At 40.1% G+C, this 21,702-nt stretch overlaps 1 protein-coding gene across 1 annotated transcript in view; it reads right to left on the reverse strand.

Moving 5' to 3' along the window:
* The window catches only part of LOC126336288 (Down syndrome cell adhesion molecule-like protein Dscam2), a 387,422-nt gene that overhangs the window by 38,271 nt on the left and 327,449 nt on the right, over positions 1 to 21,702 (reverse strand). The window contains exon 18 of the mRNA XM_049999822.1: positions 14,718 to 15,004. Coding sequence (XP_049855779.1) covers positions 14,718 to 15,004 — 287 coding nt within the window. The remainder of the gene's footprint in view (positions 1 to 14,717; positions 15,005 to 21,702) is intronic.

Consider the following 21,702-nt stretch of genomic DNA (forward strand, 5'->3'; position numbering starts at 1 on the left):
TTAGCCCCAAAATCGCAGAAGTGTATCACATTATATCTGTGTGTGTGTGTGTGTGTGTGTGTGTGTGTGTGTGTGTGTGTGTGTGTGTGTATTTAGAGTACACTTTGTCTACTGAAGGTAATTGATACCCAGCAGTTCTGTCTCACAGCTTATTAGTATTCATCAAAAATTTGTCTTTCAATGTGCAGTAAAGTGTGTGTTATAAATGAATCTTTTGGCAAATTAACATCTTGTGCTGTTCTGGGAACTATATTTTTGTCTTTCTTGGGCCTGCTTCATGGCGTACAATAATCCACAAACAAATGACTAGTATATTTATAGTAAGGAAAGTTCTGGCAGAATGAAAATAATTTACGAGTAAGGCAGACCACTCACTGAACAGCAGAAGAGTTGAGTTGTCGACAGGTATACATAAAAGAAAATGAAAACTTCGGCTTTCATAAGAAATAATTTTACAAGCCAGAGTACACACACACACACACACACACACACACACACACACACACACACAACTATGCACCGAGTGGCTCGGAGGGAGACAGCAAGTATGCAGACTAAGAATGCAGGAGGGAAGGGTGGCAGGTGCAATGGCTACGCCTGCCCCACACAGGTGACAGAATCACTGAAGTGCTGTTCACGATGGAGGCAATGTGAAGGTATGCTTGGGAGGGGACACCAACCAGCTGAGAACCTGAGTGAAAGGCCGTCACTAAAAGTTTGCTGAGAACAAAGTTTAGTGCCTGGTAGCACAAAACACTACTGAGCCCAACATGCTCGAATTTAATGGCTGACTCACAAACCTTGCCATCTGGATCCTCCATCACAGCAGAAGTTTTTCTGAAATACACAGTTGGGAGTTATCCTTAAAACACATCCTTTGCTCCAGTAATTCTGCCAATCCGCCAACCCCACACCCTCTACCTGACGGTCTCCGCTTCCTCCATCATGAAACCTCTTCCTACACCATCCACCCTGTGTGCTATATCTCACCAAATCCGGTACCTGTGTGCCATGTGCACAGCCAGTGCACTTCCCTCCCCTCCCTTCTGCATCCCTAGCCTGTGCACCTGTGATCGCCCTCTGAACCCTCCTCCTGCTTTATGCCCCTCTCCCCTCTACATATTTCACATGTTACGACCTCCATCCCAGTCCACCTGCCTAACAGCAATTTTGACATTGTGTGAGCAGCTGGCACAGTATAGGCACACTGGTGGGTGTGTGTTTGTACTTTAGTTCATCAAAGGATATCTTCCAAAAGCTAGAAAAGTTCCATTGTCTTTCCTGTGTGCCCCTCTCTGACTCAACATTTCTGTTATTTGGTGAGTAGTCTTCTTTCTTCCTAAATTATTCCTGACTAGCATATTTGTTCGAACAACTTGTCTCGCCAGTGTCAAGCTGGGATAATGGAGAAGGGTTGGTTACAACCCAATAGCATAAAAAAAAACTCTTTGTTACTGTCGTGTATGGCTTAGTACATAATGGTAATGAGTGGTGGGTTACAGAGTGGTGAGGTAACTGTCATCATAGGAAGTTGGACTGGAGCAGAAATGATTCGCAGACAAGTAGACACAGCCAACAGAAAATTTACTTGACTTGTATTTCTCCCAGGAAACAAAGACTCATTACAAGTGAAGCATCAAGAAAGAGAATCCAGCTAACACAGTGTCAACAAGGATAAAGCTTACTGTATTAGGCACACTATGGTATCAGTGCGATGAGGCTCTGAGAGTGAGTGGGATGAGTCACTGCCATCAGCCATCCTATACCATGGTGGCAGAAGACACTGTAGTCCAGAGCCACTGGAGACATGGCTCAGTGGGAGTGCTCCATTGGGTCTGCTGATGCCTGCATGACTGTTATCAGTGTCAGACAGGAACTTGCAATTCCATTGCCAACTGTGACATGCTGGTAGGGTGGTATCGATATGCAATACCACAGTTACAAAACATAAACTTACCTAGGACCTGAATGGATAAAATGGAAATCTAAAAATACAAAGGATATATGATCTATGATTTCAAAATTTTAATTCTGGATCTTGTTATTTTCAAACCCTATAGAGACAAGGAGCAATCCAGACCACGAACTCAGAAAGCGATATGAATTGTACCTGAGAGAGTAAGTTTGACTTACTTCAAACCCCAGAGAATTCATATGAGACATCATGCTCACCAGGTGGAAGAACTATGAACTGAAACATCACATATTGGTGGAACAGCATTATGACCATATATCCATGGCTGTCAGGTCTTACAGAGGAGCTGACTGCACATCATATCACTCTCTTGTTGTGTGTGGACCTAAAATGATGTTCATCCACATGCTTAAGATGAAGAAGGTGACACTAGAACCCTCTCTGAATGTTGAGGAACTGTGAGAAAGTGCAATTACAGAACATGCTATAACAATCAAAAACTGTTTTGAGGGCCTAAAAATCCTGGAAGCAAGAGAGAACATGGAGGAAATGTGGAAAGGAATAAAGACCATGGTACCAAATGCAGTAGAGGATAAATTGAGAAGAAAGAAAAGAATGAAGAACAGAAAATTGTTCAATGAGACATATCAGAAAGCTGTGTGAAAAGAGAAGGAAGGTGAGGGAGAAGTGGCTGGCTGACAAGGAAAATGAACACAGCAGTGAACATCAGAAGAAAAACAAAGCAAATCCTGAGGACAGAGAAGAAAATGTATCTAACCAGTTTGTTAGAACAAGAGGTCAAGACAATTTTTCCAATGTTTCAAAAATCCAAAATATGGATTTCAGAACCAAACTTTTTTTTTTTTTAGAGAAAAGAACAGTAACTTGATAAATGACATCTACATCTACATCTACATGGATACTCTGCAAATCACATTTAAGTGCCTGGCATAGGGTCCATGGAACTACCTTCACAATTCTCCATTATTCCAATCTCATATAGCGTGCGGAAAGAATTAACACCTATCTCTTTCCGTATGAGCTCTGATTTCCCTTATTTTATCATGGTGATCGTTCCTCCCTACGTAGGTCGGTTCAACAAAATATTTTCGCATTTGCAGGAGGAAGCTGGTGATTGGACTTTCATGAGAAGATCCCATCGCAACAAAAAATGCCTTTCTTTTAATGGTGTCCAGCCCAAATCCTGTATCATTTCTGTGACACTCTCTCCCATATTTCGCAATAATACAAAATGTGCTGTGTTTCTTTGAACTTTTTCGATTTATTCCGTCAGTCCTATCTGGTAAGGATCCCACACCACACAGCAGTATTCTAAAAGAGGATGGACAAGCATAGTGTAGACTGTCTCCTTTAGTAGGTCTGTTACATTTTCTAAGTGTCCTGCCAATAAAACACAGTCTTTGGTTAGCCTTCCCCACAACATTTTCTATGTGTTCCTTCCAATTTAAGTTGTTTATATTTGTAATACCTACGTATTTAGTTGAATTTATGGCTTTTAGATTAGACTGATTTATCGTGTAACTGAAGTTTAGCGAGTTCCTTTTAGCACTCTTGTGGATGACCTCACACTTTTCGTTATTTAGGGTCAACTGCCACTTTTCACACCATTCAGATATCTTTTCTAAATCGTTTTGCAGTTTGTTTTGATCTTCTGATAACTTCATTAGTCGATAAATGACAGTGTCAAATGCAAGCAACTGAAGACAGCTGCTCAGATTGTCTCCGAAATTGTTTATATAGATCAGAAACAGCAAAGGGCCTATACCACTACCTTGAAGAACACCAGAAATCACTTCTGTTTTATTCTATGACTTTCCGTCAATTACTACGAACTGTGACTTCTCTGACAGGAAATCACAAATCTAGTCACATAACAGAGACGATATTTCATAAGCATGCAATTTCACTACGAGCCTTTTGTGTGGTACATTGTCAAAAGCCTTCCGGAAACCTAGAAATACGGAACTGATCTGAAGTCCCTTGTCAATAGCACCCAACACTTTGTGTCAATAAAGAGCTAGTTGTGTTTCACAGGAACGATGTCTTCTAAACCCACATTGACTGAGTCAATAGACCATTTTCTTTGAGGTAATTCATAATCTTCGAACACAATATATGTTCCAAAATCCTGCTGCATATCGACATTAACAATATGAGCCTGTAATTTAGTGGATTACTCCTACTACCTTTCTTGAATATTGATGTGACCTGTGCAACTTTTCAATCTTTGGGTATGGATGTTTCGTCGAGTGAACAGTTGTATGTGGTTGTTAAGTATGGAGCTAATGCATCAGCATACTCCAAAAGGAACCTAATTGGTATATAGTCTGGACCAGAAAACTTGCTTCTGTTAAGTGATTTAAGTTGCTACACTACTCCAAGGATATTTACTTCTATGTTACTCATGTTGACAGCTGTTCTCGATTTGAATTCTGGAATATCTACTTTGTCTCCTTTTGTTAAAGCATTTCGGAAAGCTGTGTTTAGCTTTTGCAGCACTGTCTTTGATAGTATCTCCATTGCAATCGCACAGAGAAGGCTTTGATTGTTTCTTGCCACTAACGTACTTCACATATGACCGGAATCTCTTTGGATTTTCTGCCAGGTACCAAGACAAAGTTTTGTTATGGAAACTGTTGTAAGCACCTCGCATTGAAGTCCACACTAAATTTTGAGCTTGTGTAAAAGATCGCCAATCTTGGGTATTTTGCGTCTTTTTAAATTTGGCATGTTTGTTTCATTGTTTCTGCAACTGTATTCTAATCAGTTTTGTTTACCAAGGAGGATCAGCTCCATTGTTTGTTTATTTATTTGGTATAAATCTCTCAATTTCTGCAAATACTATTTCTCTGACTTCAAGCCACATCAGATCTACACTTATATTATTAATTTGGAATGAGTGCAGATTGTCTCTCAGGGAGGCGTCAAGTAAATTTTTATCTGCTTTTTTGAATAGGTATATTTTTCACTTATTTTTCGAGGATTTTGGGATTACTGTAGTCAATCTTGCTACGACAACCCTGTGTTCACTAATCCGTGAATCTGTTTTGATGCTCCTTATTAACTCAGGATTATTTGTTGCTAATAGGTTAAGTGTGTTTTCACACCCGTTTACTATCCTTGTGGGCTCATGAAGTAACTGCTCGAAATAATTTTCAGAGAATGCGTTTAGCACAATTTCGAATGATATTTTACGCGTACCTTCATAATTAAACATATATTTCCACCAACACATCAAGGGTAAATTAAAGTCACCACCAACTATCATCGTATGAGTCAGGTACGTGTTTGAAATGAAATTCAGGTTTTCTTTTAACCTTTCAGCAACTGTATCACATGAATTGAGAGGTCAGTAAAAGGATCCAATTATTATTTTATTTTGGTTGCCAACAATGACCTCTGCCCATAATAACTCACAGGAAATATCTACTTCAATTTCGCAACAAATTAAACTACTTCTAACAGCAACAAACACACCATCGGCAACTGCGTTTAGCCTATCCTTTCGAAACACCGTTAGGTTCTTTGCAAAAATTTTGGCTGAGCTTATATCTGGCTTTAGCCAGCTTTCAGTGCCTATAACGATTTGAGGCTCATTGCTTTCTATTAGCGCTTGGAGCTCTGGGACTTCCCCAACACAGCTACGACAATTTACAGCTGTTATACTGATGGTTCCTGTATCTACTATCTTCCTGTGTTCAGCCTGCACCCTTCAAGACTGAAGCCCTTCTTGTGTTTTCCTGAGACCCTCTAACCTAAGAATCCGCCCAGTCCATGCCACACAGCCCCTGCTATCCGTGTAGCTGCCTACCATGTATAGTGGAAACCTGACCTATTCAGCGGAACCTGAAACCCAACCACCCTTTGGCACAAGTCGAAGAATCTGCAGCCTACACGGTCACAGAACCATCTGAAACTTTGATTCAGACCCTCCACTCAGCTCTGTACCTGAGGTCCGCAATCAGTCCTGTCGACTACGCAAATGGTCACATCTGCTTTCATCTTGCAAGCAGGACTAGCAGCCTTTACCACTTCTGTTAGCTGCTCGAAACCTGAGAGAATCTTATATGATCCAAAATGACACACATCATTGCTACCGACGTGAGCAACCACCTGCAGTTGGCTGCACCCTATGCTCTTCATGACATCTGGGAGGACCCTTTCCACATCTGGAATGTCTCCACCCGGTATGCACACAGAGTGCACATTGGTTTTCTTGCCCTTCTTCTCAGCCAAGTCCCTAAGGGGCTCCATGACTTGCCTAACATTGGAGCTCCCAACTACCAATAATCCCCCCCTCTGTGATTGCCCAGATCTTGCAGGCTGAGTGGTTTCCTCCGAAATAGGACAGGCGACAGCATCTGGCTCAGCGACAGTATCAACAACAGGCAACACCTGGAACCTGTTTGTGACACAAACTGGGGAAGCCTTATGTGCGGCCACCTGGGAAGTCTTTCACCGCCTGCTTTGCCCCAGGGCGACCTCCCACTTGACCACAGGTGAGGGGTCAGTCCCAGTGCAAGCAGTAACTGGGTTGGCCATGGATGAGGACCGATTGGAGGACTCAGACGTGCTGGACGTCCGTTGGATCCCCACGGCTGGCCCATAACAGTGGTGCCCATCCACTGCAGCCTCAAGCTTTGTAACTGAAGCCATCACAGCCTGAAGCTGAGAGCGAAGTGTCACCAACTCGGCTTGCATCCGCACACAACAAGCGCAGTGCCTGTCAATACTAAAGACTATGGAAAACTAAACTATACAGATAAACAGACTATCGCACAGACTGTGCAACTATACTGTAGACTCTCATGAAAACGCAGGAACTGTGTCTAATAATACACAGATATTCAAAAACCTAACTACCGAAGGTGAAACTAAATAATTCGCCCCTGATTAGGAACCTGTAGTAATCACAAAATCGATTTACATTCTGACGCAAATGAAAATGCGAGAACAGTGGCTATTAGATATTAAATTTACATGCAGAATACTTCTCAGAAGCCTTGTTCACCCAGAACAAAGTGAAATGTTACCTGCAGACACCATGGAGGAAAGGAAATATGCTGAAGAATGGGAAGTGGCTGAAGAAGATGCCAAAATTGGAATCCGAACACTCAAAAAAACTGAAGCCTCAGGGGAGGATAGAGTAAAACAAGAATTAATCAAAGAGGGAGATGAGAGCTTGCACTTACAGATACATAACCTGACCCAGTTGATAAGACACTGCCAGATGAAAGGAAATTGCTCATAATATGCCTGAGATACAACTAGGGAGAAAATTGGAATGTGATAATTATAGAGGTTTAAGCTTGCTGAATGTAAAATACAATGTACTGTCTATCATCATCCTCAGAAAATTATAACAATTTCTAGAGACCAACGTATAGGAATGCCAAGCTACCTTTTAACCTAACCGATCAACAACAGAACACATTTTCACTCTAAGACAAATGTTTGAAGAACACTGGCAATATGATAAAATTATGTACAGTCTGTTCATGGATTTTCAATCTGCTTATGACAGCATCCACAGGAATAAACTATACAGTGCACTGCATAACTTCAGAATCCCTGAGATGCTAGTGAAAATGTTGCAAACTTGTATGGATGGGTCGAGGTCTACAGTGCATTTCAAAGATGAGACAGCATAGACATTGGAGACTGAGACAGATCTCATAAAAGAGGATGCTCTCTCGTGTGTTCAGTTCTGTATCATATTGGAGAAAGTAATAAAGGATTGTAGGCAACAGGAATGGGCTGGAGTATAAATGAATGGTTATTTCAGTTATCTCACATATGCAGATTACATAGTTCTTTTAAGTGAATCAAACAATGAGATAAAACAAATGTATCAGGAAATGTGCAAGAGCAGGAACAATTTCTTGAGATAGATGGTTTGAGGTTCAAGAGATGGGAGCCTATCTTAGATAAAGAAGTATGGAAGAGAAGAGCAAGAATGAGGAAATCTACCTCTTGATGTGACAACCAACAATCCTACAAGTGCTGAAGAGCAGAAGAATCCAATGGGTGAACCATGTAGCCGATATGCCAGAAGAAAGACAGGTCAAGAAGGAACCTGGAGGGAAACCAAACACCAGGTGCCCCATAGTAGCATGTTTCCAGGATCTACTGCAACACTGCCAACTCACAATGTAGCACTGCTACGCATTTTATCATTCAAGCTCTGCAGGTATCCTGGTCGAAGTCATCTAACTTCACCTGGCGTAGGCTAGTTCAAAGGGTGCACACAAGAGCAGTAGAGGCCGCCACATCTAGGGACCTTTTGGTGCATCCGTCATGCCATTTTCCTCAACCAGTCTGAGCCCAATCACTTCACCAATAGCTACCTGGTAGTCAACCACGACATAGATACAACTGCCCTTGCCTGGCAAGCAGCAGGTAGCGCTTTCTCTGCCAGCAGAAGCAGAAGTTCGCCAGCACCACGCTGCCACCCAAACTCGAGGTCATCCTTGCCGTCCGGAACTACTGTGCATGGTGATCTGTTGCTCCAGCTGTGGACTCTGAGGCTGGAAATCCTTGTATTGCTCATGAGATGGGACTTCAATTTTCTATTTACTGTGCATGTGTAAGAAGACAGTCATTTTCATTTGCAAGAGAACTTTTCAGAAGATAGTCTCATACATTATATTGTTTTGCAAGAACTTTAAACTGTCAAGAAGTTACTCCTTTATTTTCAAAAAGGAATCTTCTGATTTGTTTTGAACTGCTTTAACTGACATTCTCAATAAACTGATTTATGGAACTGATTGTGTCAATAAATTGATTTGTGAGTGTAATTACTGATTTATTGTGAAAGTGCCCCAAGCCGTGACTCTTCACATAACTTGACCAAGGTAACAGTGGATGGACAAACTGGACTGGATGGACAAACTGGCAAAGGAACCTGCAGCCCTGGGGACTGAAGACACTCTGAGGAACCAAACACAAAACAAAAAGGAATGGAGGTAGTTTGGAGAAGCAGCACATGGTCTGCAGGGTGTGTATCTATGGTAATGGCCTTGCTGCACTGTATAGCAACTGGTATACAATACTACATCTATCAATACACAGTATAAGCAGAAAGAAAAACCATGTTTGTAGATTCATGTTAAAGTTTCAATATCTGAGAAAAAGAATGATGTACTAATTGTTTTCACTGCATTAATTAAAAAAATCATTATTTATGTTTCGTTACCTGTAATTTACACTAAATGTGTAGCTGACTCAAAATTGTACTGAAAAATCCTGAACATAATACAATGAGAAGAGATGTAGTGTTGAGCAACAGGTCATATAAATAAGAAGTGTAGCATAGTAATTTAGCCTATGAACTTCTTCAGATAGTTACAGATTCATAACTGACCCTTGTACGCATGTAGAAATACTGACCCAGCTCTATGGCCTCATGCCCAGAACCTGTTTATATGTCTGTGTACCATATAAGGTTTGTGTACTGGATTAATAAGTCCCAATTCTTGTTTTATGTGCCTATCCTCTGTTCAGTGCTTCCAGTCCATGGTAAGTAGTTATGTTCTTGTTTCTGACAAATATCAAGAGATTCAGTGACATTTTAGGTACTTGTAGGTATAAAATAAATACTGAGAAAACCAAAATGTGCAGTTGCATCCTAAAATCCATAATGCATAATTGACGGGTAAGGCACATTCTCCAAGTAAATGTTAAAAGTAGTTAACAGTAACTGACCAAAAAGATAATCTTTGAGGAAATTTAACACCTGAAATAACATTGAGGGAAGGCTAACTGACAAACTGAGTTGTGCCTGAATGACTCAAAGTTCTGTACATTTCAACCCCGTGCACCACACAGTTTTAATCTGCCACCATGTTTCATAATAGTGCACACTCCACTGTGGAGTTTAGGACAGCCTTAGACTGTGCCTGAGACATTTCTTCACAATATATTACCTCCTAGGAGTGCTGTTCCAGCAAGTTATGAATGAGAGCTTCTATGAACTTTGGAAAACAGTTAAGAAGAACAGACAACATTGAAGCTACTTCTGTAGTCTTTAAAAGAATTTCCCAGGAAGGTCAAGGTTACGAATTGAAGTTCTGGCTGGCACACTGTTCTAATCTGTCAATCCTGATTTATATTTTATTAACAATATTCTGGGGTAACAGCAGAGATATCGAATTTAATTGATGAAAGGAGAAAATATAAAAATGCAGTAAATAAAGCAGGCAAAAAGGAATACAAAAATGAGATAGACAGGAAGTGCAAAATAGCTAAGCAGGAATGACTAGAGGACGAATGTAAGGATGCAGAGGCATATATTACTAGGGGTAAGATAGATACTGCCTACAGGAAAATTAAAGAGACCTTTGGAAAAAAAGAGAGCCACCTGTATGAATATCAAGAGCTGAGATAGAAAACCAGTTCTAAGCAAAGAAGGGAAACAGAAAGGTGGAAGGAATATACAGGGAGACTGCACAAGGGCGATGCACTTGAGGCCGATTTTATGGTAATGGAAGAGGACGTAGATGAAGATGAAATTGGAGATATGATACTGTGTGAAGAAATTGACAGAGCTCTGAAAGAATTAATTCAAAAAGGCCCTGGGAGTAGACAACATTCCATTAGAACTACTGATAGCCTTGGGAGAGCCAGCCCTGACAAAACTCTACCATCTGATGAGCAGGATATATGAGACAGGTGAAATACCTTCAGACTTCAAGAAGAATAATAATTCCAATCCCAAAGAGAGCAGGTGTTGACAGGTGTGAAAATTACAGAACTGTCAGTTTAATAACTCATGGCTGCAAAATACTAACAAGAATTCTTTACAAATGAATGGAAAAACTGGCAGAACCTGACTTTGGGGAGTATCAGTTTGGATTCTGTAGAAATACTGGAACATGTGAGGCAATCTGACCCAACGACTTATCTTAGAAGACAGATTCAGGAAAAAAAACCTACATTTCTAGCATGTGTAGACTTAGACAAGGCAAGGCTTTTGAAAATGTTGACTTTCAAATTCTGAAAGTGGCAGGGGTCAAATACAGGGAGCAAAAGGCTATTTACAATTTGTACAGAAACCAGATAGCAGTTACAAGAGTCAATGAGCATAAAAGGGAAGCAGTGGTTGAGAAAGCAGTGAGACCGGGCTGTGCCTTATCCCCAGGTTATTCAATCTGTATATTGAGCAAACAGTAAAAGAACAAAAGAAAAATTTGGAGCAGGAATTAAAACCCATGAAGAAGAAATAAAAACTTTGAGATTTGCTGATGACACTACAATTGTCAGAGACAGCAAAGGACCTGGAAGAGCAGTTGAACAGAATGGGCAATGTCTTAAAAGGAGGATATGAGATGAACATCAACAATAGCAAATGAGGATAATGGAGTGTAGTTGAATTAAATCAGGTGATGCTGAGGTAATTAGATTTGGAAATGAGACACTTAAAGTAGGAGATGATTTTTTCTATTTGGGGGCAAAATAACTGATGATGGTCAGATTAGAGAGGATATACGAGGTGCATTCAAGTTCTAAGGCCTCTGATTTTTTTTCTAATGAACTACTCACCCGAAATCGATGAAACTGGCGTTACTTCTCGACATAATCGCCCTGCAGACGTACACATTTTTCACAATGCTGATGCCATGATTCCATGGCAGTGGCGAAGGCTTCTTTAGGAGTCTGTTTTGACCACTGGAAAATCGCTGAGGCAATAGCAGCATGGCTGGTGAATGTGCGACCACGGAGTGTCTTTCATTGTTGGAAAAAGCCAAATGTCACTAGGAGTCAGTCAGGTGAGCAGAGAGCATGAGTAATCACTTTCTAAGTTGTTATCATGAAGAAACTGTTGCGTAACGTTAGCTCGATGTGTGGGTGCGTTGTCTTGGTGAAACAGCACACACGCAGCCCTTCCCGGACGATTTTGTTGCAGTGCAGGAAGGAATTTGTTCTTCAAAACATTTTCGTAGGATGCACCTATTCCTGTAGTGCCCTTTGGAACGCAATGGGTTAGGATTACGCCCTCGCTGTCCCACAACATGGACACCATCATTTTTTCAGCACTGGTGGTTAACCGAAATTTTTTTGGTGGCAGTGAATCTGTGTGCTTCCAATGAGGTGACTGGCGCTTTGTTTCTGGATTGAAAAATGGCATCTACGTCTCATCCATTGTCACAACTGATGAAAAGAAAGTCCCATTCATGCTGTCGTTGTGCATCAACATTGGTTGACAACATGCCACACGGGCAGCCATGTGGTCATCGTCATCCGTCAGCATTCGTGGCACCCAACTGGATGACACTTCTCGCATTTTCAGGTCGTCATGCAGGATTGTGTGCACAGAACCCACAGAAATGCCAACTCTGGAGGCGATCTGTTCAACAGTCATTCGGCGATCTCCCAAAACAATTGTCTCCACTTTCTCGATCATGTCGTCAGACTGGCTAGTGCGAGCCCGAGGTTGTTTCGGTTTGTTGTCACACGATGTTCTGCCTTCATTAAACTGTCGCACCCACAAATGCACTTTCGACACATCCATAACTCCATCACCACATGTCTCCTTCAACTGTCGATGAATTTCAATTGGTTTCACACCACGCAAATTCAGAAAACAAATAATTGCACGCTGTTCAAGTAAGGAAAATGTCGCCATTTTAAGTACTTAAAACAGTTCTCATTCTCGCCGCTCGTGGTAATATTCCATCTGCCATACGGTGCTGCCATCTCTGGGACATATTGATAATGAACACAGCCTCATTTTAAAACAATGCGCATGTTTCTATCTCTTTCCAGTCAGGAGAAAAAAAATCAGAGGCCTTAGAACTTGAATGCACCTCGTAAAATGCGGACTGGCAATAGCAAGGAAAGTGTTTCTGAAGAAGAAAAATTTATTAACATTGAGTACAGATTTAAGTATTTGTATGGAGTGAAACATGGACAATAACAAGAAGAAAATAGAAGCTTTCGAAATGTGGTGCTACAGAAGAGTGTTGAAGATTAGATGTGTAGATCACATAACTAATGAGGAGGTACTGAATAGAATTGGGGAGAAGAGGAATTTGTGGCACTACTTGGCTAGAAGAAGGGATTGGTTGGTAGGACATGCTCTGAGGCATCAAAGTATCACCACTTTAGTATTGGAGGGCAATGTGGAGGGTAAAAATCTCTTAAAAATGAAATCAACATGAAGTGCAAAATGGCTAAGCAGAAGTGGCTAAAGGGGAAAACGTCAGCATGTAGAAGCATATATCACTACACGTAAGACCAAAAGTCACCTACAGGAGACCTTTGGAAAAAAGAAAACCACCTGTGTGAATATCAAGAGATCAGATGGAAAACAAGACCTAAGCAAAGAAGGGAAAGTGGAAAGGTGGAAGGAGTATATAAGGATCTATACAAGGGAGATTAACTTGAGGGAAATATTATGGAAGAGCAGTTGAACAGAATAGACAGTGTCTTAAAAGGAGGATATAAAATGAACATCAACAAAAGCAAAATAAGGGTAATGGAATGTGATCAAATTAAATTAGGTGATGCTGAGGGAATTAGACTAGGAAATACGACATTCAAAATAGTAGGTACTATTTGGGAGCAAAATAACTAATGGTGCTTGAAGTAGAGAGGATATAAAAGTAGACTGATGATAGCGAGAAAAGCATTTCTGAATAAGAGAAATTTGTTAATGTCAAGTATAGATTTAAGTGTCAGGAAGTCTTTTCTGAAAGTATTTGTATGGATTCTACCCCTCTCTGGAAGTGAAGCATGGATGATAAACAGTTTAGACAAGAAGAGAGTAGAAGCTTTTGAAATGTGGTGTTACAGAAGAATCCTGAAGATTAGATGGGTAGATCACATGCCTAACAAGGAGGTACTGCATAGGATTGGAGAAGAGGAATTTGTGGCACTACTTGACTAGAAGAAGGGATTGGTTGGTAGGACACATTCTGAGGCATCACCAATTTAGTACCAGAGGGAAACATGTAGGGTAAAAATCATAGAGGAAGACTAAAGAGGTGAATACAGTAAGCAGATTCAAAAGGATGTAGGTTGCAGTAGTTATTAGGAGATGAAGAGGCTAAGAGGCTTGCACAGGATAGAGTAGCATGGAGAACTGCATCAAACCAGTCTTTAGACTGAGGCCCACACCACCACCACCACCACTCCCACCACCAACAACAACATGAGCATTTCAGAGCTGAAGTTGTGATAACTATGTCTGATTATGATGAAATAATGCGAAGGAAAGCCACTGTTGACAAATGGTGAAACAGACTTACAAAAAATACAGTTATGACTGTATGGCTGCTTTACCAGGAAATGATGAAAATCTCCATTTAAAATCTGTGAATCATGGAGATTGAGCTTTCATACTTGGTACAACAAGACAGATACAGACATAAAATATAAATCTGATTTATATCTTACAGGTACACTGCTCCCTTTCTCTCCCACCTCTCAGGTGTTAAAATTTCTCCTGTTTAGTGTCTTTATCTGATACTTTGCTCCTCGCCCTGTCTTTGACTCAAGGTTATTGGGGGTTTCTTACCAATATCTGTGTAGGAATGTGAGAATAATCAACTACTGGAATCATTGGTTCCCAAAGCTAATGTTTGCATCGCCGTTTGTTACTATGAATTTTGACCAATTGCTTTCAAGTGTAAATTTACTTTATCTTCAGTTGATGGAAGTTTTACTGTAACGCCACTCAGTGATGTGGCAACATGATTAATATTAGATCAGAATCTATAATTACTTTTAGTCATTTATGCACAACTTGATACATATAACTTAACAACAATTTTACACTTACTGTTGATGAATGATGTGGCTTTTCACTGTACTGGAGGCAGCTGGAAGTCCTGTGTGATTCAACATTGTCTATAGCATCCAAATGATCTGCATCTCCCAGAACAGGGACACGGAATGTTGCGTAAGGACTGATATCTTGTCTCTGTCCCAGAGAAACACGCATTGGAGTGGCAATATAGACTGCTTCTTGGAGATTTGCTGAGGCGATGCCACTTTCAATGTTGTCATATTTCATAGGAACTGCTCCCCGATCCAAATCTTCTATTTTTCCTGTTTCTGATGTTTTCTCTGCAAAATAAACAAAGAACATGTTAAGATACAATATTTGCAAAACTTTATGTGAGTAGATGTATACTAATAAAACAATTAAAAATTCATACTACAATAATAGAAATTTTGACCTGGAAACAATAAACAAAAATGAGGAAAGCTAACATTACTGTGTCTGATGCATGGCATGCAGACACACAGTACAGAAATTAACCCTAAACCATGTAAGAGAACCATATGAAGGCTGGAGTGTTTCAATGGTTGCAGTGGTTTACAGTATGGCGAGTACAAGAAAAGAAAGGAAAGAGTCAGTACTGATTTTATAATTATTATGTAATGGGGTTATTCACATTTCATCTAGACACTAACAAAAATAAACTGAATCTCAGTGAGTACTATACCCTCAAATTCACTTTTGATGTCAATCTTACAGCCAGATGTTATATCCTACTCTACAAGAGAGGCCCTTAGGGCCAGCACAGTACCAGTCAATGATGACGATAGCAAGGTGGTACAGAACAAGTGATTGGAAGTCAGGCAAAGCTAGTATTGCTTTACTCTCTATGGCGATGCCCCGTGTCATGCCATCTGTGTGGGTGATGGTATCATCTGGATACTCTGACCAGTGCATATGGTGTCCACTCTCCTGGTTAAAGTGAAGCCTCTTGTTTCTTACCCTGTGTGTCACGTTTTGGCACTGAGACCCTCTGTTTCTGAGGTGAACATTGGTGGGTCTGCTGCAGATGATGCTGGCTGTGGAGGTGTCAGGTGACAATTGTGTCTGAGCCAATTTCTCTAACACCAAAGTGTGCCATCTTCTTATGTCCTTTAGATTGTACTTTCCTTTTTCTGACCCAGTTGTAGGATCCACTAAGAATAATGTCTTGGGATGGATAACCATTTGAATCCGGTATGGTCCTTCATACTCTTGGAAAAACTTGTTTCTCTCTTTCTTCAGGGCAGAGCTCTGAAGATGCTGTTTTACAAGGACTAGGTCATCAACCTTGTACTGCAGTTCTACAGCTTTCTCATTATATTTACTCACTCTTTGTTGTGCCTTTTCAACTAAATTTCTAGAAACTATTTCCTGATTCAGTTCATAGTTGACACTAAGATGTCCAGGCCGAGTAAAACATTTAATGAGAGGTTATCCTACAAAGGGTTTGCCTATTACATCCAAAGGTGTTAATTCAGTTGATAAATGTGGTAATTCAGTTTTAAAAAGTTCAAAGTCTTTAATTTTTGTTGTCCATAAAGTATGTTTTTCATGGCACTAGGTGTGGCATAATTTCCCAATTTCTTTCACAGCTCTTTCACAGGGATTACATGATGAGCTACAGTTGGATATTAATACTTGACAAATATCTTCCCAAGCTAGAAATTCTTTAAAGTCATTACTGATTTGGTTTTCCCAACTCCAAAAAGTACTGTTACAAACAGTGTATAACCATCTGTGCATTTGCTCTTTTGATAGGATTTAACTTAACATATTTTGACCAGCACTATATGATGACCAAAATGTATGACACTCCTCCCTTTCATTTAGGAATCGGTCCAAAACAATCTGCTGCAGTAAGATTGTGTAATGATTTAGGAATAATTGGATACATTTTGTATTTAACATGAGTGTTAATCTCTTTCACCTTCTGACAGATTTTACAGGTCCTAATTAAAGATGTCCTAGCTTCCCAAAATAACAGAACTTATTCATATTAGCTATACACTTTTTTATTCTGCATATCCATATCCTGTATGAATATACCACACAATTTTGTCTTCCATTAACTTCAAAATGCGAATGTGCCAACGTTGCAATGTTATACTGTCTCACCAAAACAAATTATGCCCTATAATTTCCCACTTTCCTGCTTGATTAGGAGGTAAGGAATTCCTGATACACATAGCAGTTATTCCTGTGAAATAGGGATCATAATGGATGTTTTCTGTTATCCTTTGGCCCACCTATAGTACCCTGGTGTGTGGATAGTCTACTATCATAAAATTAATTGCAAAAATTATGTCAGGTCCCTGCATATGATTTAACTCTTCTGTGCCTACTGGTAACCTAGACAAAGCATCCAGTACAGTATTCTCAGAACCTTTTACATACTGTATCCTAATGTCATATTCCTGTAGGAACAATATCCATCGCATTAATCTCCTATGTAATGACCAACTACTCATTTAAAAAGATATAGCTTGATGATCTGTACAGACATGGATTTCTGACCCCCATACAAGTGTTTTGAATGTTTGGATACTCCATGCTATTGCCCGTAGTTCTTTTTCAGTAGCTGCATAGTTTAATTCATGTTTATTAAGACTATGGTTAGCAAAAGCTATGTATCTATGATTTAAATTATCTACACCCCACTATCCTTGAAAAAGTTCTTCTGCAATACCACAATCAGATGCATTGGTTGAAATTTTAAATGGCACACTCATACTCAGATGATGTAATATGGGTGATTCTACCAGTGCTCTTTTTACATTTTCAAATGCATCACTTCCCTCTTGATCCCAAAGCCACGGTATTCCCTTTCTTAATAAATGTAAAATTCTTGCGTCATTCACTTCTTAACCTCATATATACCGTCTATAGTATCCAGCCATTCCTATAAATCCCTTCAACTGTCTTATGTTTCTGTGGACATTCTTTAATAGCTTTTATGCACTCAGGATATGGTCTAAAGCCTAGCACGCATACAATATACCCTAGAAACTTAAGTTCTTGTCGCACACAGTGTGATTTAGACAAATTCACTGTAATGCCTTTTTCTTTAAATTTTTTCAGGGTCTTACTCAAGGTTAGACAGTGTTCACACGATGTTCAGAGAGGCAGATTGTTTCAGCTGGGTTCAAGGACTCTAATTAATCTATGCAGATAATTAATTCATTAATTTTATTTCTTTGTCCTTGAATATTTTGATGCAATAAAGATAGCTGACATTTCACATTGACTGAGTTAAAATTGGGTAGAGCTGAAATTTCTGCTGATTGTTGAAAATTCTTAACCAATAGCTTTTCGTGCTCATGTAACAAGCTAGAATTATGTTTGTTGGTTCCTTTCTCAAACTGGAGGATTGTGTCAGTCCTAACCTCTCTTAAAACTTGGTTTCTTTCTGTCCTCCCTACCCTAAAAATTGGTCTTTTCTGAACCCTATAACCACTGGTATTTTATCACTCGTGACAGTGCCTCCCTCATTTAACTTTCCTGCTAGTTTCCCAGCCAGTTTACCCTTCCCTTTCCTGTTGAGGCGAAGGCCATGCCTAGTGTAATCCCACCTATTGAGAGAATCAAACGGGAAGCACACCAATGTGTGACCCTCCATCTAACATAAGCAGCCGTTCCAACTCCAAATTACCTCTCTGGACAGAAGAGTTCAAATGGGGCCAGCCAAGAAGAGATACAAACTCAACACTAGTATGCTTCGATGCTCATGGAATCTTTGGCAGGTCACACTGTATACTGTACCCAGGATCTCTGTCAATAATACTATTAATTGGCCCACCCACTATAACCATGGTGTCTTCCTTAGTGAAATCTTTGCACAGTGATCCTAAGTCCTCTGTCACCTGCTCCAGACCAGCTCTAGGTTTACAAAAATTGGTAAACTGGTATTCTGATCATAGTTCATAATGCAAAAGTTGGCCAACACCTCTTAAATGGGAACTACCTAACAACACCACTTTCTTTCTCTTTACTGATTTCCCTACATTCTTACTTTTCAATTTGCTGCTGAAACTTTGTTGTGCCCATCTACACCTGCAACTGCTTGAGGCTCATCAGCTTCTAACTGAAGCAACAGGTCAAATCTATTTTCCACATTCACCATGAAGCTGTCAGACAAAGTTCTAGGCCTCTTCCTCCTGTTGCCAATTCTCACCTCTCTTTACCCTTCTCCCTCCTTAACCTGTCAATGTCTCACATGGCCTTACCTAACTCAGCCTGAAGGGCGGCAATTTTCCCCTCCTGCTCTAGTATCTTCCTATCTCTACTACACATCCTACAAAACCTCTGATGTGCCTCATTTACTTCCCCTATTCCCACACCACTACAGTCACCCACATGGAAAAACTACAGCATCCATCACACCAAAGCCCCGACGGAACAATTCTATGGCACGTCAAGCACTTTTCACTCACAATAAATGTAATAGTTTATTAAGAATAAGTCAGTTAAATAATAGATAAACACGAAAGTATGAGTCCACAAATTTAGCCTATATGCAACTGTATGTAAACAAAAACACAAAAACAAGAGTGCAAAGTTTCTGAAACAACAGCTTAAACTTTATGCTACTTTCCAGGAATGTGAGTTAAAGAATGAAGAAGTATGCTGCAGTTAAATTGCTGGAGAGAGCAAACAACAATTAAACGAAATTCTATAGATTTGCTGTGGCAAAATGTAAACAGAAAATATGACTTTAACCTGACTGTATGATCTTTACCTGAAATGTACCCACTGAGCCATTGTCCGGGTATGATCCTCGCTGGTGGCTTGTAAAATTGTGTATGTAGTTTCTCAAAAATCATTTATAACCATGATAACATCTAATTTAAAACAAGAAACCCCATTCTTATCAAATTTTAGGCTCTGTCCAACCAACTGACCATCATTGGGCTTTGTCATAGCTCTTTCAACATGATTCTACTACGGCAGTTATTGAAAGAATTACACAGAGCTCCTTTGAAAGCCACATGTGTTTCATTTAGCATCTTTCTATCTATACTCACACAATTTGATTCACACTTGTGGTGCAGTGGTCACCCTTTATGTAGAAGTTTCTTTACGGATACTAAAACTGATACCGATGGAGAATCCCTCCTATGATAAATTGTATGTATGTATGTAGGTATGTATATATCTCAGGCTTGGTCAGCTAGTCTTTGAAACTTCAGCCACAGTTCTGCTACAAGCTCCTGCCCGGAGCTGAATGTTTCAAGCTACTTCTGTAACTGGTCTACTGAACAGTTAATTTGTTGCTATTAGGTCCAATATATTTCCAACATGAGAAGGCTTCCATGTTATCTGTTTTAGATAGTTTTCAGAGAAGGTATCTGATATTACTTCGCAGGATGTCTTGTCACACTCACCGCTTACAAAACTGTAATCATCCCAGTTCCTTTTTGGATGATTTATGTCTCTTTCAATTATGACAGTCTGAATGATGAACATAAATAATAATGAGTAAGGGTTTTCTCTAAACTTTTCAGTTACATCTGTGGATGAGTCTGGTGTCAGATAGAAAGATCGAATCACGAGTGTATGCCCACCCTTGATATTGAATCTTGCCCAAACGCTATCATATGCAGCTTCAATTTCTGTCTCAGTGGAGTTCAGATTCTTATTTACTGCGATAAATACACCACTGCCAGTTCCTATTAACCTATCGTTTTGATAGAAACTTTGATATACTGCAAAAATCTCACTAGCATCTATTTCAGGAATTAGCCAGATTTCTACACCTTGTATTCTGTGAACTCGACTACCTTTTATGAGTGCCTCAAATTGGAGCACTTTGTTGTGAATGTTTTGCCAGCTTATCACAAGGATTTTTATAAGCTATTCTTTAAATCTTACATTATTATTTCAAGTTCTCCTACAGCTCTACTGGGCAGAGCCGATTAATTTAAAAATCCTTTGTGTACTCCACACAGTGTCATCTCTCCAGAAGCACCATCTGATATGTGGTACACCTCTGACCTATTTAGGGACACCCTACATTTGTCAACCCTCTGGTGCAAGTCTAGGAAATGTGATAGCTTAGCTTGTCACAAAACCTACAAAGTCTCCAGTTTGAGCCTCTATTCTTTGGCTCAGAATCAGAGGACCATGATCAATTCTGGGGCATACAACAAACTGTGAATTAACTATGCTGCAATTCTGTGAGCAAGGCTTGTCCTCCTAACCTTCTCTGGCAGTCTGGAATGATCCAAGTATGATTTCATAAACCAGGTGAAAGGCACTGACTGATTCAATGTGTGCCACAATTTGTTGTTGGTTGCACCCTGCTTCCTCTGTGACTGTTTTTAACAGCTTCATCAACATGCTGAATTCGAAACCCTAGGTATGCGCATGTAGTCCACAGGATGATCCTTCTAATTCCCTGCTGCCATTTCTCTTACGCATACCGTTTTTTGCTGTACCTTCATACTATCATTTCCTTTGCAGTTGCTACCTCTCAGCAGGGGACACAGCAAGCTTCCCAACAGCTGAAGTGTTCCTCACCACCTCAGTTTCAGTTGCAGCGGAAGGCAACTCTTTTCATGATTATGTGGTTGAGTTTAGTACCCCGAGATCTCCCTGGTGACGGCCTTCCCTTTACAGGGCTTCTACACCTATATTGTGTTCATCATAACAATAAACCTGGTACAAACATTACAACAAGTATTCTTCCACATTTGTTTGTGTAATAACGTCAAGTTGAATAAATATATTTCAAGGAATATGCAATACATGAAAGTCACAGATAAAGTAAACAGAGTAAGACGTGTGTACACTTTAACAGTGAAATCATAACTGAGTCCCAAGTTTAGCGGCCACTGGTTGGCTGGCCGCTTAGGTGGGGCTGCTGCTGCATGGCTGGCAGACAGCGCCACATGTAGAGGACGCGCGTAACTGCTTGGCGGCACTTTGAAAGACCGGTGAGTCATAACACTTTTCCGCCCTTTAAAGTTTTTGCACAGGTCTTGATGGAGGTGGCCTGTAGATT

Source organism: Schistocerca gregaria, chromosome 2, assembly GCF_023897955.1.
Source record: "Schistocerca gregaria isolate iqSchGreg1 chromosome 2, iqSchGreg1.2, whole genome shotgun sequence".
NCBI lineage: Eukaryota > Metazoa > Arthropoda > Insecta > Orthoptera > Acrididae > Schistocerca > Schistocerca gregaria.